The following is a 21,486-nucleotide window of genomic DNA, read 5'->3' on the forward strand; positions in this document are numbered from 1 at the left end:
AGAAATCACTAAAGCCACAAGGCAGTACTTAACTTCTCCTTCCACACCAAGTTTTACAGTGTTGTCAATAGTAGTAATACTAACAATGACGTTCTTATAACATTTTTACATCCATCGTCTGATTTAACTCTCAGAGAAGCCTTGTGAAGTAAGGGAGGTAATTCGTGTCCCTCAGACTTCTAAGCTATTTTAAACCCATGGCGGAAAGCTTGCAGGCTTAAACCTCAGCTGGAAGTATAGCTCCAAGGAAGCAAGGAGTGGCTCAGATGCAAGTGACTTCCAAGAGCATCGGCTCTTCTCCAAAGTGGGGGTGGGGAGGGGCTTTCCTCTGAGTGTAGGAAAGTGGGGAGACAGGTCACAGGGCAATGGAGCAGGAGACAAACCCTGCTGGGATCTGGGCTTGGTGGAAGCTGTCACAGCAGCAGCTGTCTTTGGTTCCGAAGTCCCAAGTTGTCCTTCGGCCTCTGACAGAGGCCTCCCTCTCTCCAAGAACTTTGCCTTTCTTGGGAAAACATGGACATTCAGAATTTTACTCTCTGTTGACAGCACTGTGACTGAATGCTAGATAGACTCAGTCACTTGTTTTCCGGAATAGAGACTTTATTTCTGAGGAAGCATATTTCCTGTAGGAGTAATAAATACCTTCTGAGATTTGCCTTATGAATGGACACCTCGCCAAGCTGCATCACCGAGACACGGCTCCATTATAACTGTCCAGGAATACATCCTCTCTGAGTATGAAACGATTCAGTTACTGATTAATAAGCAAAAGCCTTTTAAGCAGGTTTAATCAGTTAAGTGTGTGCTGTGCTCTCTCTGGGTGTTCATGGAGACTCAAGCGTTGCAGAAAGTTCCGGTCCTTTACCCTCTGAAACTCTCAATTCTCATTTTATCAAGTACTCAATGTAGAGTAAAATAAACCACACATATAATATTTATGGGAATAAAACCTTTTGGCAATGGAAAGGTACACTTTATATTCTGAGGTCATAGAAGCCTTTATGAGCAAGAGAGAATAGACATTTCCAGTAAATAGTATTCATTGTCTCAGGTCCCTGTCCTCTGCTTTGGGAGAATAAGGTTTCTCACCCTGATGATTAACAGGGATATTCCAATTTTGTCTCTTTTTTTTAGAGAGCAGACATTGTGCTGGCGGAATTTCTGTGATGAAGAATTAAGTTATATTGTTTGTCAAAAGAGGCAACTGGAAACACGGTCCATCTGCCACTTTCCACCACTGTTACCATCACCCACGTTGAGAAAAAAGAATTTCTGCTTTGGATTCTCTGTTGGGCAGGGTGATGGGAGGGATGGGGACTTGAGCTTCTACTAATTTAAATTCTGGAAATTTTGCCTGAGAGAATTCTTATGAAAGTTTCAATCCCAATGAAAGCGAACTTCCAAGGTGGAGGAGGGAGAAGCCGGCTGGCCGGACCCATCACTGGGCCCAGTGCTGCTAAGAGAGCTCAGCACACTGTTCAAACCCGTGGAGGAGTGCCTTGCTCCTTTCTGGAAGCACGACCCAGGCTTGGCTCTGGTTTGGAGCTCTCCGAGCGTGACGCATTCTGCAAGCCTGTCCGTGTCTATGGCTCAGCCCCAGTTCTGCAGGACTGATGCTCAAATGGCCCCCTCTCCTAAGGCTTTCTGCAGGATGGCCCATCACAGCCAAACACCGGTCGGCTAACCTGGTGTGTCCATCTGGTGTGCTTTCGGCACATACCTGGGTCATGGCTGACCTCTGAGAGCTGACTTGCTCGATCAGCTGCTGCCTGTCTGAAGACGGTGGACAGGCCTTGGTGGGTTTATATGCAGTGGCATCAGGGGATAAGGCCAGTTTAAAATTATTCTGAGTGTAAATGGATATAAACTTTTGGTGAACAATTTGGCAATACTAACAACCACCATTAAAATGTTCATATCTTTTGACCTAGTAGTTTTATTTCTAAGAATCTCTCTTAAGAAAATAAATAAATATACATTCCAGGACAAGTGCCCTGAGAGATGCTGAAGGAAGCAGGCCCATGAAGGTGCATGTTTGCTTTAAGATTACTCAGCGCCCCCTAAGTACCAGCTGCGTAGGGAGATGCGCTGCTTCCAGGGCCCAATGCACTGGACCAAGATGGAGGGCTTTCTGTTTCCGCAACTATCATTTCACCTGTGACTTTCTCTGCTGCTTTCTGGTGGCTGGAATTATATTGAGCAAAGGCAGATGGGCAGCTGTTCTTCAAGTTATTACAAAACAGAGGAAAAAACCACTGGTATTAGTCAGCAAAGAATTAACTACCCCTTTATGATGAATCTAGGAAGCACCAACAAATAATCAGCACTAATGAGTAACTCCTTAGATTCAGTTAGGTTAACACTGGGAACCCAGAAAAGGGAACCGTGGGTTTAGTGTAGACCTGCCCAAGACAGGAAAAATGGATGATTTTCATGCAGACTTGGTTCCTGGGTGGTAATCACTTAGTGGATTTTTCATTTAAAAATCAATATTTTCAGAAAGCACATGGCTTAGAGTCATGTAACTCAACCTCCAACCCACCATGGCATTCCAAAGGACCACCACCCAGCCTCTGCTGACTACTTCCTGTGATGTATTCAACCTTGCCACCTCTCCAGAAAAACATTCCATTTTTGTATAGATATGGTCATTAGAAAGCAGACCCATAAGACTGCAGTGCAAAGGTCATAAAAGAACATTGGATTTAAGGGAATGTGATCAGTCTCAGAGGTGAGGGCATGTAGCTAAAGCACACCACATAGGATGACTACATCCAATTTTTAGAATTATTTGTTATTTTTCTTCTGATGAACAAACTGTGTAGCAGATACAGAAATACTTTCATAGTCATCTTTAAGGAAAGTGGTGCTGGGTAATAATATTGGTCTAGTATATTTTTCATTATTTTATAGATAAAAATAGAAGTGATCCCTCCTTCTGTTAGCTGCCATACAAAGCTTCAGTTATAGTATAGATAATTCACCTCAGCTCCCCTACTGGGTAGTCTGTGATCTCAAGGAATTGATAATCATAATCTAGGCTTGGTTGTTAGCAAACTGAGGAAGGCTAGATTGGTAAGCCAATGGGCTTCACTAATTAATGGGTCCATTAGTTCAGTTTGTTAGTTACTATTTTATGAATATATTATGTCTCCCCAATTCGATTACATAATCCTTAAGGGCAGGGGTTATTTCTTACACCTCAATGTGGTTCCAACACTGAGCACACACACAATCTCATCAGTATATGCTCAGGTAATTGTAGAAGACTGTGTTGTAGGCAACATAATGCACAAGTGCTGAAGAATTAATACAAATAACAATGACCACAAGCTATTGGTTTCATACTAATAAAACATCATAATTTAAAGAGTATATTGCATTTATTTACCCCATAAATTATAACCCTTTAGCACATGTAAAAGTTTCATGTTCTTAAAGTGCTTTAAAAGATATTTAATTTTTTTTTAACAAGTAGAGATAATGTTCTTTAAAAGACATTTAATTTTTAGTGGAAATTAATATTACTAAAAGCATTTTGTGCATGTTTGAATAACAATTTATCTTCTTCAAGAAATAGGATTTTTATATAAAATACATATGTAGCACTGAATGCCAAAATGATGGGTATCTGTGGTTGGGATTCAAAATTAGATTTTCTACTAAATCCATCTGGATGTTCTCTTGAGTCGAGAATGATCTGATTAGGGGTGGGAGGTGCACTGGGTAACCAGTGCTTTGGAAGGTGAATTTCCTTGCTGTGAAATGGGCTCGAGTTAGTGGTCGGGACAGCCATTCAGACTGACAGGCCCCTGGACTTCCACGGCGTCAGTAATAGGAACAGGGATGTGGTTCACTTGAATATTCTTTAGACAGCCAAAAAATGATTTCCACACAGGGAGCTTCAGCGTCTTCAAATTGGCTGAAAGAGAAAAGGGAGAAGCATCAATGGGTAATTCATGTTGTCCAAGGAATGCAGCCTGGGTTTGGTAAGATACTCTTCTTAGAGAGCTGAAGTACCCCGTGTCTTAGCGCCCCCAGCCATTTCCTCCGCTTCTAGCAGGCATCCGTCACTCCTCCTGCTGCGACTCTTCAAGTTCTTCAGAGGACATTGTGCAGCCCAAATTGATAGATAATAACTGTGAACTCTGGTGCTTTTTATGAGTCATGAAAGGCCTATAAAATTAACAACCAGACTACAGTGTATTTGGAGGGACAGCAAGTAACAGAGAATGAAAAGGTTCTTTCCAGGCAAAATTCCAGTCTTGAACTTGACTCCATCTTAACCCATCTGATTCTCCCATTCTGGCCCCATAAAGCTTAATAACTCACCAGTAAAACTAAATGCTTGGAGAGGAAAGACCAGTTTTGCAGCCCTTTCCCTGATTCTTTGTTGCCATCAGACTTCTGGGTTAATGTAGTCTGTTAAGAAAGGCTTATAAATTATAGGCTTGGGGCTGGGCATGGTGGCTCGCACCTGTAATCCCAGCACTTTGGGAGGCTGCAGTGGGAGGATTGAGCCCAGGAGTTCAAGGCCAGCCTGGGCAACATAGCAAGACCCCATCTCTACAAAAAATAAAAACTTAACTGGGCGCAGTGGCATGCAGCTATAGTCCCAGCTAATTGGGAGGCTGAGGTGGTAGGATCACTGGAGCCCAGGAGTTTGACGCTGCAGTGAGCTATGATCACTGCACTCCAGCCTGGGTAATAGGATAAGACTCTATCTCTTAAAACAAAACCCAATAAGTATGGGTTTGCGACAAGGGAAACAGCAGTAATGGGCCTGGGCTGCCTTGAAACGTGCCTGTGGCTGGCAGTTGTGTTTCCTCACATGCCGGAGCAAAGGGCCTCCCAGCTACTAACCCATCAGCTGCAGCAACACATTTGTCGGGTTAGGAAGAAAATGTTCAGAGCTGAGACGGGGCAACACGGGTGCAGAAGGAGAAGTCAGGGCAAGAGTTACCTGGGACACCTCCAAGGTGTAGTGACTCTCGAGTGTCAGCAGACAGGAAGGTAAGCTGTCCGGCAACGGAGCTACTGTCTGCGTCCAGTTCCAGGTGCAGGATGTGTTGTTTTATGGTGACTGGTAGGAAGAAAGCTAGTTAGGTCTGTCACCTGAAGTGAGCCCTGCTTACTGCTTCCTGTCTATGATATTGCATCACTGCTGGCTTCATTTCAACTCCTTCCCACCAGACCTGTGGCAGCAATGCTTGGAGGAATTTGCTCAGCCTAGATAGAAATTCAACTAGCTTCTGAAACAGGCAGGGTGTAGGTGCTTCCACATACAGGACCAAATTTAATACTCAGAATGAATCTGTGGGGAAGAAATGATCACTCCCGTTTCTGAGATAAGAGATTCTGACTCCCTGAGGAGCTTGACAAGACAGCTTGGCTAGAGAGGGGCATTCAAGCTCTGGTCTCCTGTGGCCAAGGCCATGCTGATTTCACATGATCTAAGCTACTTTCTACGAAGACAATGACTTCTGAAAACTGATGCCAAAGACAGTGCTTTTGACCCTACACAAAATTCCTCCCATGGTAACAATCTCAGCTCATAGGCACGTAGGCAACTTTCAAATTAGCCAAGAAAAGACCACTTTTTACAAAAGATATTTTAGTCAATACAGGTTCATATATCTCTAAACTAATATCTACAAGTTATTAATAAAAATAACAGGTTCTATTTGAGAGGAAATGCTTGTTCTCCACTCATTGGTTTGTCTACATAGTTTGCATTAACATTGAATGGTTTTTGGAAAAAACAAAAACCCAACAGTGAGCCTGAACAATGCGCTGGGAAGAGCAGACGCAGCACTCACTACGCAGCAGAAACTGCTGAGCATTTTACACACGTCCTCCCGCTGAATTTTCACAGCACTTGGAGGCATGCACCATTTTTATGTCCATTTTACAGACGAGGAAACTGAAGGTAAAGAGCAACTAATCAGCTTGCTCAAGGCCACACAGGTGAAGGATGGAACTGAGACTGGACCTCTCTCCTTTCTGATGCCAGAGCCAAAATCTAAATCACAGTGTTCTACTGTCTTGAAAGCTAGCATAGCCTGTCAGTTTGCTGGGCTCTGGAAACAAAACAACAGAGCACTCAGCGTGTTCTGCAGAACTGGAGGCAGCAGCCGTGAATTCTGCAAGCCTGGCCAGTGGGGAGAATGGACATGGTGACCTGCGGGGCTGGCCTGGTTAGCACCGTGGATGGGTGGGCTGAGGCTGCCTTTGGGATATTCAAGTCAAGACGGAAAGGGAACCTGTTTCAGTGCATGAACAATGGGCTCCTTGACGTCATACCTGCCACTGAGTGCCACTGTCCATCACACAGAGACCGCTTTGGTGTGACTGATGTCAAGGCCCCACCTGCCCCACTGTCCACAGAGGCCGTGACCTGGAACACATGAGGATTTATTTTCCTATTTCCTTCAGAAAGGCCAGTGGAGCCAACTTCTGCCATCTTCCCTTCCCAACCCTGGTCACACTGACACCTACGAGCACATCAGAGATTGGTCCCCCTCCACTCCCAGCCTGGCCTGAAGTGGCTGCCAATGGCAATGAGCTGACCCCTCCTAATCTGAACCCTGCCCCCATCAGCCCTACTCCAAGGTCACTGATGGACATGGTAGAGCCTCCTCAACAATGGATACCGAACAGTGGCTCTGTTTAGGAGGACATGTGAAATGTGGAAGGCAAAAATACTGGTAGAGACGTACACCCTGCTGCAAGGGCCAGTAGATTGTAATTCCATGAATGTATTGCTCACAGAGGGGTTCTTGTCCACGACATTAAACAAGCTAACTGATTGTGTTTGTATTGGCTGCACGTCAGGGGTCAAGCTCCCAGCTGGTTTTGTGCAGAATCCTTCAATCCCACTTTCTAGGTCAGAGTCTCCTCCAGGGTCTTCTAGGGGTTGAATCAAGGTGAATGAAATGAGAGGACTAAAATAAGTACATTTATAAATAATTTACATTTAATTTGCATGTGGCTAGATGGTGCAGTCTATTCATGGGCAATTTTTAAGCTAAGCAATGTCACTGCTGTTAGGAAGGTCATCAGGTCTTGATTTTGTTTTCTTGAGAACAATTCCTGCCCAGAGAGTCTCACTGGAGACCCTCTCCAGCCCCTCCTTTGAAAAGCCACAATTGTCTCAACCACTCTACAAGCAGCTAGCTGCTTGCATGCATCTCCGGGCTCCCAGAGAATTGCTGAAACTTAATTAAAGACTGTAGCTTCAATAAAAAGTGTTCTAGGAGTTTGGGCCATTTTATTTTCTTCTGGGAGTTTTTCCCCTCACATTTAATAAATGGTGGGAAGGACGAAGACGAAAGAAAATGGCACATTGTCAGTCTTTGACTCGAGGTCTTAACTAAGGGAGTCTTCCTGGAAGAATTTGGCTTTAAAAGACGTCTTGGGAAGGACAGGATCCAACTGGGTGGATGAAAGTAAGATCTTGACTCAGGCCTGTGAGTAACAGGATGACTGAGGCAGAAGGAGGCAAAGGAGCGGTGTGGAGGCCCCGGGACCCGTATGGCTGCAGGGGACAACGCCTGGGGACTTGTGCAGAGAGAATTAGGGGATCTGGAGCAATTCAGTGGGCACAGTGCCATGGCATGGGTGTGACGTGGTATAGACAGAGAAATCTACCCATTAATTCTGGTACTTATGAGTAAAAGCAGAGAAGCAATAAGGGTGCAAGGGAGGAGAGAAAAATGAACATTTATTGAGCAGATGGCAGTTTCTATACTCTTGACAAAATCCCTAAAATGTAAGAATTATTATCTACATTTTACAGATAAAAAACTGAGTCTGAAAGAGTTCAAGTAACTTCCCTAGGGCCATATAGCTAAGTGGTGGAGCTAGAATTTAGCCCAACTTGTTTGAGTTTTCCCAGTTTTAAAGAAGAAGAACAGAAAACATGATGATAAAGTTACTCGCTAAAGGAAAATGGTAAGTTAGCCCTGAAGTCAAGGGTCTTAAATACAAGATTGGATTATATTCTCTACTATAAATTTCACCTACTTCGGTCTCCAGAAATGGAAGCTGGTTTCCACATCCCCTTCCCATGTCATCAGACTGCTACGCACCTTTCCTGCCTCCATATAAACACATAAGTGCTTCCAGGGTTGACTTCCGATGTGTATTAGGATTCCAGTGAGACTTCTTGGGCGAATACTGAAAACAAGTTTGAATTCTGGCCCCAACAACACAGAATTAGCTTTCAAAAGAAAAAAAAAAAAAAAACCAGAGGATCATAATTACATAATTAAAGGAAAAGGATAGAGTTCTTTTTTTTCTGGAGACAGGTTCTTGTTCTCTTGCCTGGACTAGAGTGCAGTGGCATCATCATAGCTCACTGCAACCTCAAACTCCTGCAATCCTCCTGCCTCAGCCTTCCAAATAGCTGGAGCTATAGGTGCATGCTGCCATGCTCAGCCAATTTTTTTATTTATAGAGATCTTGCTATGTTGCTCAGGCTGGTCTCGAATCCTGGCCTCAAGTGATCCTCCCACCTTGGCCTCCCAAAGTGCTAGGATTACAGGGATGAGCCACCACTCCTGGCCAGGAATAGAGTTCTTAAGACTCAAAGGCATAAACTCTACCAAACTGCTCCTTACCCAGCATGATATGACCTCCTTCTTGGGAGAAATAAGTGCCTTTCTCCAAAGAGCCATCCAAGCAGGGAGACACGCCAAAGCTTGCAGAAGGGGTATCCAAGGGTGTTAAATCCAGCTGGAAGTTCTTCAGACATCCCACAAAGCTGTTTGGGGGGAGGCTCTGCAACCAAGCAGAAAGGAAAGAGTTCATTACCCTCCACTTCCAGAAATGCATGGATAGCCAAGGTGAAGGGCATTGCAGCTTGTCAGCAAAAGGGGGAGGGTATGTGGGGGTTCATTCTTCCTGTTTTCAAGAGTTAGGTGAGCCTGAGTGTTCCATTTGGCTTCCCACCCATGGTGTCAAGAAAAACCTGTATTCTAGATGTCTGGTGGGTGGTCCAAGTTTGAAGGTATCACCAAACCAAGTGGCGTGTATGCAGGAGGGCAGAGGCAGGGAAGGTTGCCAGCTTGTGCTGGAATAACTACAGGGAGGGGTGACCTGACCCTCACAGATAGAGCGGCAACGGGGGAAATTTCCACCTTATAGATCACAGATCTCACTGTCTCTTTGCAGGTACAAACCCATTCTTAGAGTTACATGAGCCAGTGTGATAGCTTAATGCAGGGCAGCTGACAGACAAAAAGAGGCCAAAATGTTCCCAAAATAATAAAGTGCAAAACACCTGCCTACATTGTTGGGCGCAGTGCACCACCAACAAATCATGAATGCCACAGAGCCAATACAAACCACGGCGTGCACGGTCAGTGGGCTTGCGTGGAGCCCCGTGCCTGCCTAATGCTGGCCTACAACAGGGGCTCCTCACCTGGGCCCAGGGACAGGTTTCTGCAATTCTGTGCTCTCCTATATTATAAACCAGGTGTTCCCTGTATGTGGAGAAGGACCATAAATTTCACAAAATTCCCAAAAAACTTTCGGAATCACTGAATAAAAGCCCTAAACTTCCTCTAGAATAAATAACTTTAGGACCCTGGAATCCTGATGACAGATGTAAGATATGGTAAATTTAAGAGAAAATGGCCCACAGTAAACTCCTGATTGGGCTCCCTGTGAACGTTTTAGTTTCTTAAGGTTTGTCATGTTCCACAATGGAGAACCTGTATCTGAAACCAAGCTCCCTCTCCGGGATGGGCCATGACCTAGCACAATCCCTGAGGGCTGCCTACAGCTCGGTGTTAGAGGCGGACGGTGTTGGTTGGAGGTGGCCTGCCCTTGGAAAGAACATGAAGGAGGCTAATGTGATGGTTATACCCACCGGTGAAAAGAAGGCTGCAGAAAGAACCTCAGCTTGTAAAGCATATTGTCAATGGGCACTACTAATCGCCCCAGATGTCAGGATGCTGGGCGTGATTAAGGTGGTTGTAAGAGAATTTACTCAGGGCAAAATAATACCCAAACTGTGCCCCATCCTGTGATTTCTCTGAGACGAAAATAGGTACAGAGGTTGAGGAAAAGCCAACATTAACAATGAGAATTCTCCGTAGCAATTATGTTGTATATTATATCTGTAATACACATTATATTAGATAATGTTATATTTTATTTATGGTATATATATATATAAAAGCATATGTAATAAAGCAAAATAATACTTTATTACTTGCTGAGGCTTTCGCCCAAACCCCAGTGCAAAAGTCCAGTGGGCCGGGCTGAGCCCCGTGGAGGTACCTTGGCCTGGGATGGGTCAGCCTGTGTCCCCAGAGCCCAGCTGGTGGAGAAGACTTGTGCTAACTATGTCCATTTCCAGGCCCAGATTTGAGCGTGGGCCCTTTTCTCCCCCACCGCAAGTAAACATCAAAACCAGAATGTGCCACCAGGTCTGGGGGAAAGGAAGAAATATCACATGTAGGTGGAGGACAGTTCCTAGACCCGAGCTGTTGACAGCATCATTTTACTTACCTTTGTGGGAGAAAAAGGCAAATCTGGAAGAAGAAAGGAGTGTGAGGCCACTCCAAGTCATCCAGGTGCAATTATCGCTCTGGCTGGCGGAAGGAGAGGCAGAGGGAGAAGGCACTCACAGAGCCCAGTCCTGGGCTGGGGCCCCATCTGAGCCTTTGAACTTGACAAATCCAGGTAAGCACCCTCTTCCCTGGGGACAGAGGGACTTTCCCTCAGCCCAGCATCCCCAAGTTTGGTTCTTGAAATAATTTTATTTCAGATACCAAATAACATTAAAATACATATTCAGTTATTAAGTTACTCGTTTTTCATTTCTCTGTCTAGATTTCTGCTTAAGACAAGGAGTAAATGCTAGCTTTGTGCCAACATGTCCTAAACACCTCCTGATCACTTGTCAAGAACTTTTTCTCCCAATGAAGGGCATATGGGCCACACCACCTACCTAGACTCTAACACAGTTTTGTTTTACATGTTTATTTTTTATGGTTACCTACCCTTTAGTGCAAAAGCTATCAGGTTGCTACTTATGAGTGAGAGAGAATGATGCTGTAAAAGCATGTTTACATTTAATAGTTAGTTGATGGCGAGCAGACCGTTGAGCCGACGTTTTCCCCGGGTATGGCAAAGATGGCAAAAGTGTCACTTGTGTTTATAAAGCTGTGGAGAAGCTCTACATTCGCCCCGGTAGGGTCTGTGTCTGCCTCTGCGCCTTAGAAATGAAGGCTTGGGAACGAGGGATGGGCGCCTTCTCTGTGGGCTTGTGAACATTCATTAGATATTTAAAACGTAAGTTAAAGTATTTTGAGATTCTTGAACATCTCATATAATTATGATTAGAATAGAATGTGAGTAGTTTTTATCCATGGCTCTGAAGTGTCACTACTTACCTTTGGTTTTCCTGCAGGAGATGATCCCAGGTAAACTGGTCCTCGGATGCTGACGGTGGAACTTCTGGGCAAACTTCCCTCCCGGGCCCTCAGTCCGTCCACAACCAAGTGACCCTTTTCTCCTTCTTGCCCAAACATCACCTTCAGAGAAAAGAAAGCAAATGAATTCTATTTTTACCTTTGGCAATTGGTGCTGTATTTTATTAGTGATCATAGGAAAATTTTTAAAATGTTTTTCTGCCCCTTCGAATAGCTTTAGAAAATCAGAGATTTTTCTCCTGTTATTACCATCGCCATTATTTTGTGATACGTTAGATATTGAACAAACTGAGCTGAAAAGGGAGCTAAGAAAAAGTTTACTCGAAGGTGAACCAATCAAAAGATGTAATTGATCTGCAAACTCACACAAAAGGGAAACAGCTAAAGGCGTATGCACAAACGAGCTCCCGTGTAACAAAGGGGCAGGGACAGTGTGTGTGGTGCTGGGAGGGCGGTTGCAGCGCCTTGAGCAGGGCTCCTGGAGCAAGCTGAACGAGGGCCCCTCTCTTCCAACAAGAGGAACAAGTGTTTAAACTCTTTGCTAAAACTTAGCATCCCGGGGCTGGAGTGTGGATTCTGCCATCTCCTGGCTGTGAGACTATTCACAGATGACTCCCCAGTTTATATGCCCAGCTGTGATCTTGAGCCTCTACAGTCCACGGACATTCGGGCTTGAATGTCTGACAGCCACTCAACCCGGAGATGTTCACAACAGAAGCCCTCGGCTTCCCCAGCTTTTAACTGTCTCTTCCTGGCCACATCCACCACTCTCCATCTTTTCCGTCTCAGGAAATGCCCCACGAATGACCCGATTGCTGGCCCCGAATCACAGGACACGATATGGACTCCTCTCTTTCTTTCCTTGGTTCTGCCTTCAAAACTGTCCCATGTGGCCATTCCCCCCTCCCCATGGCCTCTCCAAGCAGAGGCAACAGCATCCATCTGGGCTTTCTACTCCCGCTCTTACCCTCTGTGGTCTCCCCAGCTAAAGAGAGCTAAACAACACATAAATCTGTTCATGTAAGAGTTTAAGACTCTTTAAGAGCTTCAGAGACACTTTGGAATAAAATCCAAAGTCCTTAGTTTGACCTTCCAAGCTTAAATGATGTGGGCCCTGCCTTACTCTCTAATCCCATTTCTTGTCACTGTGTTTTGTTCACTCAGCTAATTCCCACCTCAAGGTCTTTGTATTTGCTGTCCCCTCTGCCTGGAACCCCCATCCGTAACTCCCCATGATTGCCACCTCCTATAGGAGGCCTTTCCTGACTACCTTATCTAAAATAGTCTCCCTATGCTGAGCACAGTGGCTCACACCTGTAATCCCAGCACTTTGGGAGGGTGAGGCGGGAGGATCATTTGAGGCCAGGAGTTTGACCAGCTTGGCAACATTAACAATACTCCACCTCTACAAAAATTTTTTAAAAAAATTCACTGGGTGTAGTGGCACACACTTGTAGTCCTACCTACTCAGGAGGCTGAGGCAGGAGGATCACCTGAACCCAGGTGTTCAAGGTTGCAGTGAGCTATGATCACACCATTGCACTCCTTGCTGGGTGACACAATGAGACCTTGTGTCAAAAAATAAAAATAAAAAAGTCTCCCTACTCTGTCCTTTTCTTACCTAGCTCTAGTGTTTTCTCGAAGCATTTACCAGCATCTGACATTATATTGAGGATTTCTTGCTTCTGTGTTCCAGGAAAGCACCTCATAAAATATCTGTTGAACGACGAAGTGAATACAATTTTTCAAGTTGCTTAAGTTTTCTGAGTTCCAGTGTCCTCATTAGAAAAAAAAAAATGGGTCCCTTCTCGCCTGAAACTGTATTTCCTTAAATCTGGAATGCCTCAGGCAAGAGCTGGGATGCCAGGGCTGTGTGTCTTTAAGCTCGTGCTGTGGGGGAGGCACTCCAGGTCCAGAAGGGGGTCTGGAGGCCTGGAAATTGGCCCTGAAGGAGAGAAATGGTCCAGGAAGCAGGGGTGGGAGGAGGCAAGGGGAATGAGGCAGCCCGTGGAGGGCTGGAGTGGGTTGGACACACAATCAGTAAAACCCATCTTGGCATTTAGGATGACACCCATGCATGGCACGGGCTGCAGTCTCCAGCACTGAGATCTGGGTCCTGAATGCCTCTAATCACACAAGCTCTCCCGGTGCAAGTGCCTTCGTGCCTGGGAAGGATGCTGGGACTCCTATTATCAGCTACTGGAACAGTGAGTTCGCACCACCTGGAGGTCCCCTAATAGCCCCAGGCCTTACCGTGTGCCACTTCCCATCGTTGCATTTCTCCTTGCTTTTGAGACTCAGTTTTTTCCCATCTGCCCCCAGTGCAAAGACCAGACGTCCTTTTGAGAGATAAAGAGCCATGAAAGAGTTCTTCGTGCCCGTGTAAAACACCAGGCCCCTGGAGGATGTTGTCTGCACGTCCAGGGCAAACTGCGACCTGTGGGGACACAGGCAATGAGGGAAAATAGAGGTGTTAGTGTTTCTCCGAATCTCAGAGCTGGGAGAGAGGGTGGGGAGCAAACCCCCAAACCCCCATTTGTCAAATGCATAAACTAAGGGATGTACTGATTAAATGACATGTTTCTCTGGGAACTTTTAAAAGCCATTATATGCCAGCTGTTAATAATTTCATTGTTCCTTACTGTATTGGGGAATAATGTGGAACTTTTGTGGTAAATTTAGCTAATGGTGTAAGTCCCAGAACATGGCACGATGGAATATACCTGAACCTTTTTTTTTTTTAAATCTACATTTAAAAAAATTATAGTAAAATATACATAAAATTTACCATCTCAATCATTTTTTAAGTGTTCAGTAGTGTTACACACATTCACACTACTGTGCAATCCATCTCCAGAACTCTTTCCATCTTGCAAAACTGAAACTCTATAGCCGTTAACAAGAGCTCCCTGTCCTGCTGTCCCCTGACAACCACCATTCTACCTTCTGTCTCTCTGGATCTGACTCCTCACGGCACCTCATGTAAGTGAAATCATTCAGTATTTGTCTCTTTGTAACTGGCTTATTTCATTTAGTAGCCTGTACCTTTTAGACCCAATGAATATACATTCTATTTTGTATGTCTTCAAAGGGAGGGAAGTCGTAGGAGAAGTTGGGACAACTTGAATAACAAGGATGTGATTTAAACATCAGATCAGCATTTTCTTTCTAGAAGACATTCTTAACACGAAGGCACAGAAGTACCTTCTCCCACCCACCTCTACATTTCTTGGACCCTAATACCCTACCTATGATGGAAGAATTAGGCAAATATAGTGCGATAAAAGCAGAGTGAAAGTTAATATTCATTTGCATCATGGTTATATATCATATGTACATCTGGCTAGGCAAGCTTTACTTTGTATGAAAACTCTACACTCATCCACCCACCAAACAAATATTTCATGAGTGTGGAATGTGCATGAGGCCCCGTGCTGGGCACTGGAGATGTGGCGATGGCTGTTTCATCCTGTGAGTTGTCTGTGGTACCTGCGTGCCCCGAAAGGGATGCACAAAGGTGCAGCATGGAGAGGTAGTGGGGGAGACAGGTGTCACAGGCTGTCTTCACCCATTCCTGCGGTTAATGCCTAAGTACACTCCAGGCAGAGGCAGGAACTGGGTTTAGCCTTTGTATTAGCTGCACCCGCAGAGCCTAAAACATAGTAGGCACTCAATAAATAGTTACTGAATTGAATTAAGTGATAAATGGAAAATTTGGAGGCAGAAACTGGCAGTGGAAGAAAAAAATGACACCATTAATTCTCTTTGCTTTTTAATTCTTTGAGGCCAAGATGCACATTTATTCTTCAGATTAGCAAGTTTTCTTGAGGGCAACGCTCTTTAAAATAAAAAAGAAATCTATATTTGTTAAATTGAACCAACCAGATGGTAACACTGCTCAATATTTCTGCTGGTGTGTCTGTGTGTTAGAGTGGAGGTTTGGAGAAGGAGAGGTAGCCAATTTAAGGAGGATATTAGGATGTGCCACAGAATGTAAAGCACTTTCCATATGTGGGCTTGGTGCTCAGACTTGACATTTGCTTTCCAGAACTGTTTCTTAATGTAATGTTCTTTCTGAAAAGACTAACTGACTAACACCCCAAAAAAGGCAGCAGCAGATTCCAGTCCCAGCAGATGATAGTGTAGCTGTGACTTCAGTGCCAGAGGATGGAAGGGTAAGACAGAGAGCGAAACAGCGTTCTTATACACTCACCAAAGGGTTATAGTAACAGTATCAGTTTCAAAGGAGAGTCAGAACATTGCTGGAATTAAATCAGAATGAGAACAATAGAATACCCCAAGTCTTGCAACTTCCTGAAAATATCCCATTCCTACACTGTTTGGGACTAAAATAATTTCAAAATTATATTTACTAATGACTGACAATTTTTGTTTATCTTTTAAAATGCTTCTTTTTTCATTCCTGATGTAGAATTTAGCGTTGGACAAGAAGGCACAGCAGTTGCATCTTCAGAACAAGCGGATGTGCATGTGCTGAGACAGAAGCTTCGGGAGGGGGCAGGGAAGGAGGGCGGCTGGGGAAAGGGCGTCAGCGTAGCTTCTTGAAAAAGAGAGACTGTTGTCATTAAGGTCAGCCTGACGGAGGAGTAGCCAGTGGAGGGCTGACTGGGAGGGATGATCTCCTGTCCCTCTGCCTTAGTTTCCTGAAAATATTGCACAGTTTTGGCAAAGGAGGGATCCTGAGACTATCTGCGGGGAGCTGGAGGTGTGGAGACGCCAGCACATGCTTTCTCCCTCAGAACCCAGAATTTCAGTCCTTCTCTGGCCTTTCTGCCCGTGAGCCATGCTCATGCTTGCAGCTTTACTGCGTGGCTTCCAAGGGCTGGCCCCTCACAAGCTATTACCTCTCCTCCCCGCAAAGAAGCATCATCAACCCCATTTAATGGAGGAGAAAACTGAGGTCCAGAGACAGCCAGCACTTCGATAAAACATGTGAGACAGGACAGAGGGAAAGCTTAGGCTTAGAAAAGTGAAATAGCCTGTGGCAGATCGGGAGTTGTTCTGCCTTCAAGAGAACCTGCTGTGGGGGCACAGGGGCCTGGAGGTGCCCAGCTGTCACACCCTAGGGTCTACGGTAGCTCTCAGAAATACTGGAGCTGGTCATTCATACCCCACACTGGGCTCTTCTCAGGGGTGATCTCTGCTTGGGAGTGCCCTGTGTGCCTGGTGGAGACTTTCTCAGGGCTGCTCTGTAGACGGAGCCCTTCCTACCCCATCCTTCACCCATCTCCTCCCTTTACAGGGGTCCCCAGGTCACATCTGGCTGTGGGTTCCCTTTCTGCTCCTGTCCCCTCCCAATCATCTTTCCCAGCTTTCCCCACAATAAGACCCCTGCCATTTAATCCCATCTTGGCATCTGGGTCTCAGAGGAGCTGACCTGGCATATGGCCTGGGGTCACACAGGGATTGGATGCTAGATGTTAAAGCCGGGTCTTTTTGACTGCTGGGCAATTCTGCCTATGTAGAGAGTTCATGAAGGAATGGTTGGCATCTTTTTATTTATGTCTCCTTCAAATCGCCTGAAAATGACAAACCTTGTTTTTAGACTTTCTTCTGACGTAATTAATATTTCTGATCATTCCCTCCTCTCCAAAAGAGACGCAACTTGTTAGCATAAAAAGGCCAAATGCATTCTCTAAAAATGATCTATCTGGCACCGAGTCTACCTAAAAGAATGATTTTCCTTTCACTACACAATGCAAAAGAAGAAAGGTGATTTATCACAGAAATAAATAGCAGCTTTGGGGAAAAAAAAATGTCAGCCTTATTTTTAGAACACCATCAATTTTCAGCCAGAGCCGAGCTGATTGTTCCTGCTTCTGAGCAGTGCGCTGTCACATCTGCAGTCAGCTGTGGCAGGAGCACATGGCGGGCAATTGCGCACCCTGTCCTGTGCAGGCTAGTGCCACCTTCATAGTGACAGGTGCATGATGTTATGCCAGCGAGACTTCCCTGGGGGTAGGATCGCAGAGTCAGGTTCTGAGTCGGCGCTGGGGAAAATGAAATAATACCTGGGTTTCAGGAACTCCTGAGGAAGCTTGAATAGCAAGTGGCTGGTAGGAAGGTCCCCAAACTGGAAGGCTCCATGACTCGCCTGGGCCCTGGGGGGTGGTGGGCAAGACTGTGCATCTTGCCACACTTTCATGCTCCTCGGAGAGGCCACTGGTGTGTCCCGCAATAGCTGCATAGAAGAGAAGCAAACAAATTAAGACAGCTAATTATCAGGGGAAGAGCAAAGAATGCTTATCTTGCTAAGGACATTGCTCAATTGTTACCCTTGATCCTGAGATGAATTCGATAGAGAAACAGAAGACCCGGCAAATGGAGTCATGGGGCTGGGAAGTTCCCACTGAGAGCCATGTGGAGGGGGCTCCTTAACCCTTTCTGCACCAGGTCCTCCCAGTGCCTGTAAGTATCCCAGTATCCCAGCGTCGCTTTGACTTGGGGTCTTTTTGCCACCAGGAAGGTATAAAATAGAACTGGAAAGGTGGTGGGGGTGGGGGGAGTGTCATTCTCCTGGGGAAGCAAAATTTAGGAGAATCTAAATATCCCTCTTCTCTCACTGCTTCTTTGGGGAGGATGCATGTTATTCCCATGCTACACAAAGTCTGGTTTCATTGCTTAAAACTGTTGTACTGGGGACCAACGGCTCTCCAGGGACCAACGGCTCTCCAGGGACCGTCCCCACCATGGAGCACAGGAAGAGCCAGTGTCCCTTGAGAGAGCCAGCACTTGGCCAGCAGCACTGAGGCGCCCACAGCTAGCCAGTGAGCCATGGAACCATGAACCCGCCACCTCTGCCAGGTAGCCATTCGCTTGGGCAGCAGAGCGCTGAAAGGACCAAGACAGCAGGGGACAGACGGGAGGGGATCACACCCTGTGCCCACGTTCATCACAGCTGACTCAAGCACAGAAGCCTGTCCTGTGCTGGACGATGCTTTGAAATTTTGAACAGGACTGAGTTTTAATGCAGAAGAACAACCATAATCTAAATGTGACTAGAAAAATTATTGGAAGTAACCAAGAGTCTCTGCATAGCAGAGCACTGATTCTGAAGGGCCCATGCACTTCTCCCAGAGACTAGAAGCTCAGTGGGGCTCTCCATTAGTCAAAGCAAGGTGGGGGTGGGATTTGCTTTGCGAGGGATTGGTTCAGGAATTAACATGTGACCCCCCCCTCCTGGCCAATGAGCCTTGAGGAGAAGTTGGGGGCGGGGCTTCGGGTAAAAGTTTTTGCGCTAGTAGAGAGAAACCGGGCAGAGTTGGTGCTTCTTGTGCCGGACCTTGGCCGGTGAGGATGTGTTTCCTGGAGGCAGGCAGGGTGGAACCAAGAGAACTGTGGCGAAGCAGACCTGGGTCCAGCTGGGTCAGGCCCCAAGCCCCATCTGCCCCTGAACGGTTCATTATGTGAGATGATTATTATTATTGGTTAAGCCATTTCTTTTGCAGTGAGTTTTCTGGAGCCAGCAGCTAAAGCCTTCCAATGGATTCAAATTCCTTCAAGATCAGGTTTTCCTCCCTGACCTGACTTGGATACAGTGTTCAGAACACTAACTTGATATCAGGTATTGAAAACATTCTATACTTGCACAATGCTGAATGCTCAATCATGCCCACCAGAGAGTTAGAGAATTACTTAAAATTAGAGCCAAACCTTGATCCTACTGAGATTAGAACCCTATTGAGAAAAGAGCCTGGGACTCACACCAGTGGGCCTCACTCCCTCTCTGAAAGTGTGTGTCAGCAGCAGTAGCATCAAGACGAACAGTTTTGTAGATACGTTTTGCCACCACGTTTTAATTCTCTTAATGGCATCATCGTCCTTCAAGGTACTAGGTTCAAAATTTTGGTCATCATGGACATACACCATACCTCCCTTACCTCTGTCATGCATTCAGTTTTCATGTCCTGCTCTTCCTCTCTGTGACGTATTTGTTTCCACTCTTTCCTTTTTATTTCTAGTGCCTCTGCCCTGAAAGTCAGCCCTGACTCTCTTACTTGGACTATTGCAATAGCTTGCCAGCCTGACTCCTTGTCTCTAGAACTTTCCTACACCAAACAGTCCCACGAGCCGCTGCCAGTTTAATAATCTTTAATCTTTTAAATGGCTTAAGGCACTCCTTTCAACAGCTTTACACTGACTGCAGAAAAATGTCCAAATTACATAGGTCACACAAGACTTGTCTGATCTGGTTCCAGCGTGTGAGTCCAAGTCACTTCCCCCTAGGCTCCTTTTGCCACCAAATGTCCTACTGCTCATCAAGCTCTCCAGGCCTGGAGAGTCTACGTGATGTGGCTGGAAGAGCACACTCTTTGGGATTCTACAGCCCTAAGTTTGAATTCTGACTCTACCATTTACTGATGGGGTGCTCTCAGGCAAGTGTGTTTGTAACCTCTCGGAGACTCAATTTCCTGACCTGTAAAGTTAGCATTTTCTTCTGCCCTCAGAGGTGTGTGATGGGAGCTGAAAAAGAAAGTATGGAGACTTGCCAGCATCAGAGCAAATGCACATAACATTTTGCACCTGCAAGTCCCACCCATACCCTGCCTCCCAGCTTTGGGCTCTTAATCAATCAACAACAATATTCACTCATCTAAACTTGACTCACACTCCAGACCCAGCTCCTGGGTCACTTCCTCCAGAAGAACCCTCTGATTCCCATGGTAGGGAAATTCCACTGCACCACTCCTATAGCACATGTCCCTTTCATTTAGATTATTAATGTGCATAGTAATAATAACATTTATTGCATGCTTACTACGTGCTAGGCACTTTTCTACATGTTTTGTGTTTATTACCACATTCAATCCTCACAACATCATGAGATACTACCATGATTTATCTTCATTTACATTGGAGCAAACAGACCCAGAGATAATGGTTGACGAACAGACCTTGAAATAATTGTTCAAGGTCACACATGTTGTAAGTGATAATGCCTGATGCAAACTCAGGAAGTCTGACCCAAAGCCCAGTACTTAACCACTAAGCTATGTCGCATTTTCTATGCTATTGGGCTACAGGGGGCAGAACTAATGTCTTATTCTGTCTAATCTGGGGCTTGCACAGAACAGGGAGGAAATGAAGTAGTGCGTTCACTGACATCTCCCACATCAGTAGCCCCAGTTCCCTGCTATCTGCTGCCGTCCATGCAGAGACACCTGACAGCTTCACATCAGCTTTCTCCACCTGGATGTCTTGCAGGCACCTGTCACTCAATGTGCCACAAACTCCATTCATTCTCTTTCCCTGCAAATATTTGTCCTTCTCCTATATCTACAAAGATCTCTATGGCATCTCCACTCATTCAATAACCCGGACTGGATGCCTCAGAGTTATTTTAACTGCTTCCCTTCCTTTTGTCTCCCAAATTCAACTATTGCCTGAGTCCTGTATATTCTATCTTCTAAATAGCTTTTGAATCCATTTCCTTCTCTCCAGTTCCACTGTCACTGTGCTAATTTAAGTCTCTCAGTAACTTTCAGCCTTACAATGAAAAAATGAATATGGTTTCATTTCTGATGGCTGATTCTAAAGATCTTCTTTTCATAACACTAACACGACAAACCTTTGGGATTTATGAGGTGTATTTCCCAATAACATAAAACATTTCTTATTATGTATTATCTGTTCAAACTCCCCAAATCATTGTGCAGCAGGGAAATATTGGCAGACAAGCAGCACGTGGTTGACGCTGAGTGAAAAGTATGTCGAACAGGAGCTCATAGCTTGTAAGAGCGCATGGGCTCCCGGGATGGAATTCCAACTCCACCTTGCACCTGTGGGAGCCTGGGCAAGTTGCTTACCTTTCTAAGCCACAGGATCCTTTTCTGTAAGATGTGGCTAGTACTGGTACTTACATCATAAGGTTATGGAAGGATTTAGTAAGAAAATCCACTTGGAGGGCTTAGTGCAATGCCTGGCAGATCAGGGGTGCTCATGGTTATCCATTAATCATATTAATTGTAACCTCAGGCCTGGGGAGATCACACTGCTGAGCAGAGCAAAGAGTTCCCTAAGT

The 21,486-nt window shown here is 45.4% G+C and overlaps 1 protein-coding gene across 4 annotated transcripts in view; it reads right to left on the bottom strand.

The window, feature by feature from the left end:
- Nucleotides 1-3,731: 3,731 nt before the first annotated feature.
- Nucleotides 3,732-21,486, bottom strand: part of LAMA3 (laminin, alpha 3) — a 252,466-nt gene continuing 234,711 nt past the window's right edge. For all 4 annotated transcript variants that reach the window (XM_012662686.1, XM_012662685.1, XM_012662688.1 and 1 more), the window contains 8 exons: nt 17,477-17,646; nt 13,698-13,881; nt 11,406-11,546; nt 8,622-8,781; nt 8,091-8,221; nt 6,304-6,397; nt 4,964-5,083; nt 3,732-3,922 (listed from right to left, as the gene is read on the bottom strand). In XM_012662686.1, coding sequence (XP_012518140.1) covers nt 3,777-3,922; nt 4,964-5,083; nt 6,304-6,397; nt 8,091-8,221; nt 8,622-8,781; nt 11,406-11,546; nt 13,698-13,881; nt 17,477-17,646 — 1,146 coding nt within the window. In that variant the 3' untranslated portion in view covers nt 3,732-3,776. The remainder of the gene's footprint in view (nt 3,923-4,963; nt 5,084-6,303; nt 6,398-8,090; nt 8,222-8,621; nt 8,782-11,405; nt 11,547-13,697; nt 13,882-17,476; nt 17,647-21,486) is intronic.

Source organism: Propithecus coquereli, unplaced genomic scaffold, assembly GCF_000956105.1.
Source record: "Propithecus coquereli isolate 6110/MARCELLA unplaced genomic scaffold, Pcoq_1.0 Scaffold773, whole genome shotgun sequence".
NCBI lineage: Eukaryota > Metazoa > Chordata > Mammalia > Primates > Indriidae > Propithecus > Propithecus coquereli.